At 37.7% G+C, this 2,218-nt stretch overlaps 1 protein-coding gene across 1 annotated transcript in view; it reads right to left on the minus strand.

The window, feature by feature from the left end:
- Window positions 1–2,218, minus strand: part of TMPRSS7 (transmembrane protease, serine 7) — a 28,410-nt gene that overhangs the window by 21,969 nt on the left and 4,223 nt on the right. The window contains exons 3-4 of the mRNA XM_023527681.1: window positions 1,501–1,743; window positions 77–207 (exon numbers count right to left, since the gene is read on the minus strand). Coding sequence (XP_023383449.1) covers window positions 77–207; window positions 1,501–1,743 — 374 coding nt within the window. The remainder of the gene's footprint in view (window positions 1–76; window positions 208–1,500; window positions 1,744–2,218) is intronic.

Below are 2,218 nucleotides of genomic sequence, written 5' to 3' on the forward strand. Positions count from 1 at the left end.
AATATTTCTGACCTCAGGATAGATCAGACAGGAGAATCAAATAAAAAAAAGGGGGGAAGGGGTGTGTGTGACTTACTTTGTTCTGGAATGACCTCGAAATATGCCCGGATTCCTGATAGCCTTCGTATCTGAGGAGACTTAAATGTCACCAACATGAGATTACTTGTAGAAACAAATGACATTAATGTTCTTGTGGGTTCACAAATTCTGAAAGCAGATAACAAAACAAGAGTACATGAATAACAAGTTATTGAGAAGTGAGCCTCCATCCACCACTAATCCACACATTTCCTGGGCCATCCACACAGTTCTTGTGAATCAGACTCGGCCGGCCAGGTCTTCATCAACTAGTGGCCATAGGGCATGACAGATGGAGGGGAGCTGATAAAAGTACAGAAATTTTTGTCCAGTAACTACTGAATTTTCCTAGATGGCCATCACTGGACCCTCCTTGACAGCAAACGAGGTAGAGCTGTGGAGTATTTAATGGCTAAGGCCATTGGCTCTGCATTAAAGAAAAGTGGGTTCGAAGTTCAGTTCCGTCATTTAACTGGCTGAAAAACTGGGCATTCAAGTAACTAAGTCTTCATAAATGGCAGTTTTTCCTACTATGAAATGGTAATAGTAATAATAATATACTCACATTGTAGTGAGGATTAAATGTGATAACAACTAAATATGTCTGGAAGGCTAAATAAACCAATAGGAATGATTGAGAAATGAGAACCAGTGACAATCTTATTTCTCACTGCATATCTTTATATACTGTATGGATTTTTAACATGCACATTCATCCCCAAAATATAAATACATACATACAGAATATATTGTTACACACATTTATAAACACTATTAAGAATAATAGGAAAATTCATGTACCTTTTTAGCGCAGTGAGAAACAGATGATAATTTCTTAAGAAAACCCAGCCATTATTATTAAGTTAACAAAATATTAAGAACTCATTACATAAAGTAAAAAATATTAGAGTATGTATATGTGTGTGCATGTGTAATTACATATATGTGTGAATGAAAGGATTTATGCAAAAATATGACAGATATTTGTTCCGGGTTATGGTATTGTGAAATAATTGATATTGTTTTCTCTGATTGACCTCCCTTTCGCAATGAACATAGTGTTATCTTTGTAATTAGAAAAATTTTGTAGTTGTTTAATTCTATGCAATCAGCATAGAATATTTATCCTCATACTTTATTGAAACAGTATGCTGTAAAATTTTTAAAAATCTGTTATATTTCAGGTATATTGACTGATGTTTCTGATATATTAATTTTAACCCGTATATGCTACAAGAGAAAAACAAGCATTGTGTCTGGTAGGCTAATACAGGGGGTACTAAATAAGGCATGGGTCAGTCATTGACTTCATGAGTATACACAAGAATGGTTTTTAAAAAATCCAAGGAGAACACAGATACTACAAAAGAAAGATGTTGTAGAAACTATTTTTACTCGCCAACCAGAGTGCTTGCAGAATACCTATACAAGATGGTGCTCCGGATCGGCAAGAGGGAGTCGTAAATGGTCAGGGAGTCGGTGACACAGTTGTCAGCTTCAATCTGGACAGATTCTACTGACAGACGAATCAGATAGCCCACTGTGGCCACCAGCTTGAAGTGGCACATCAGCCTCCCTGAGGTTGCAGAAATCTCCAGAGGGTAGCGGAAAGACAGATGATCTGCATTCAAGTACTGAGAACAGCCTTTGTCTGTGGAGACAGCACTTTTGTTTTAAGAACGACTTTTCTAGAAATCTTTATAAAAGAGCAGCGAGCAAAAGAGGTTGCATGGAAAACATCTGCTGTCTTTGTTAGCCTGGAGTCAACCCTTTCTCCTCATAACAGCACCTAGATTTTACTTTGAGAAACTATCCTTACCCTATCTATATGGTTTGACGGGGGTTAAACTCATCCCTAACTGTAGAGGTGGGCACATGATTGAGACTGGCCAATCAGAATCAAAGAAGTTGGGTCAGCCAACCTAAGACAATAAGAGTCAGCCCCAGAACTTCTGCAAGAACTATCAGAAAATATATGTTGAGTTTTTTCCACCGTGGTTGCTAAACTGAGAAATTATAAGCTTAGATCTGCTAGTGGTCATTTACACCACCACACTGGAAGAATCCACTTGAAGCCTCAACAGAGGAAAGCAGAGATGCAATGTTCTAATGGCATTTTATCTTAGGACCTGGGCCCAAC

Source organism: Pteropus vampyrus, unplaced genomic scaffold (assembly GCF_000151845.1).
Source record: "Pteropus vampyrus isolate Shadow unplaced genomic scaffold, Pvam_2.0 Scaffold1, whole genome shotgun sequence".
Classification (NCBI taxonomy): Eukaryota; Metazoa; Chordata; class Mammalia; order Chiroptera; family Pteropodidae; genus Pteropus; species Pteropus vampyrus.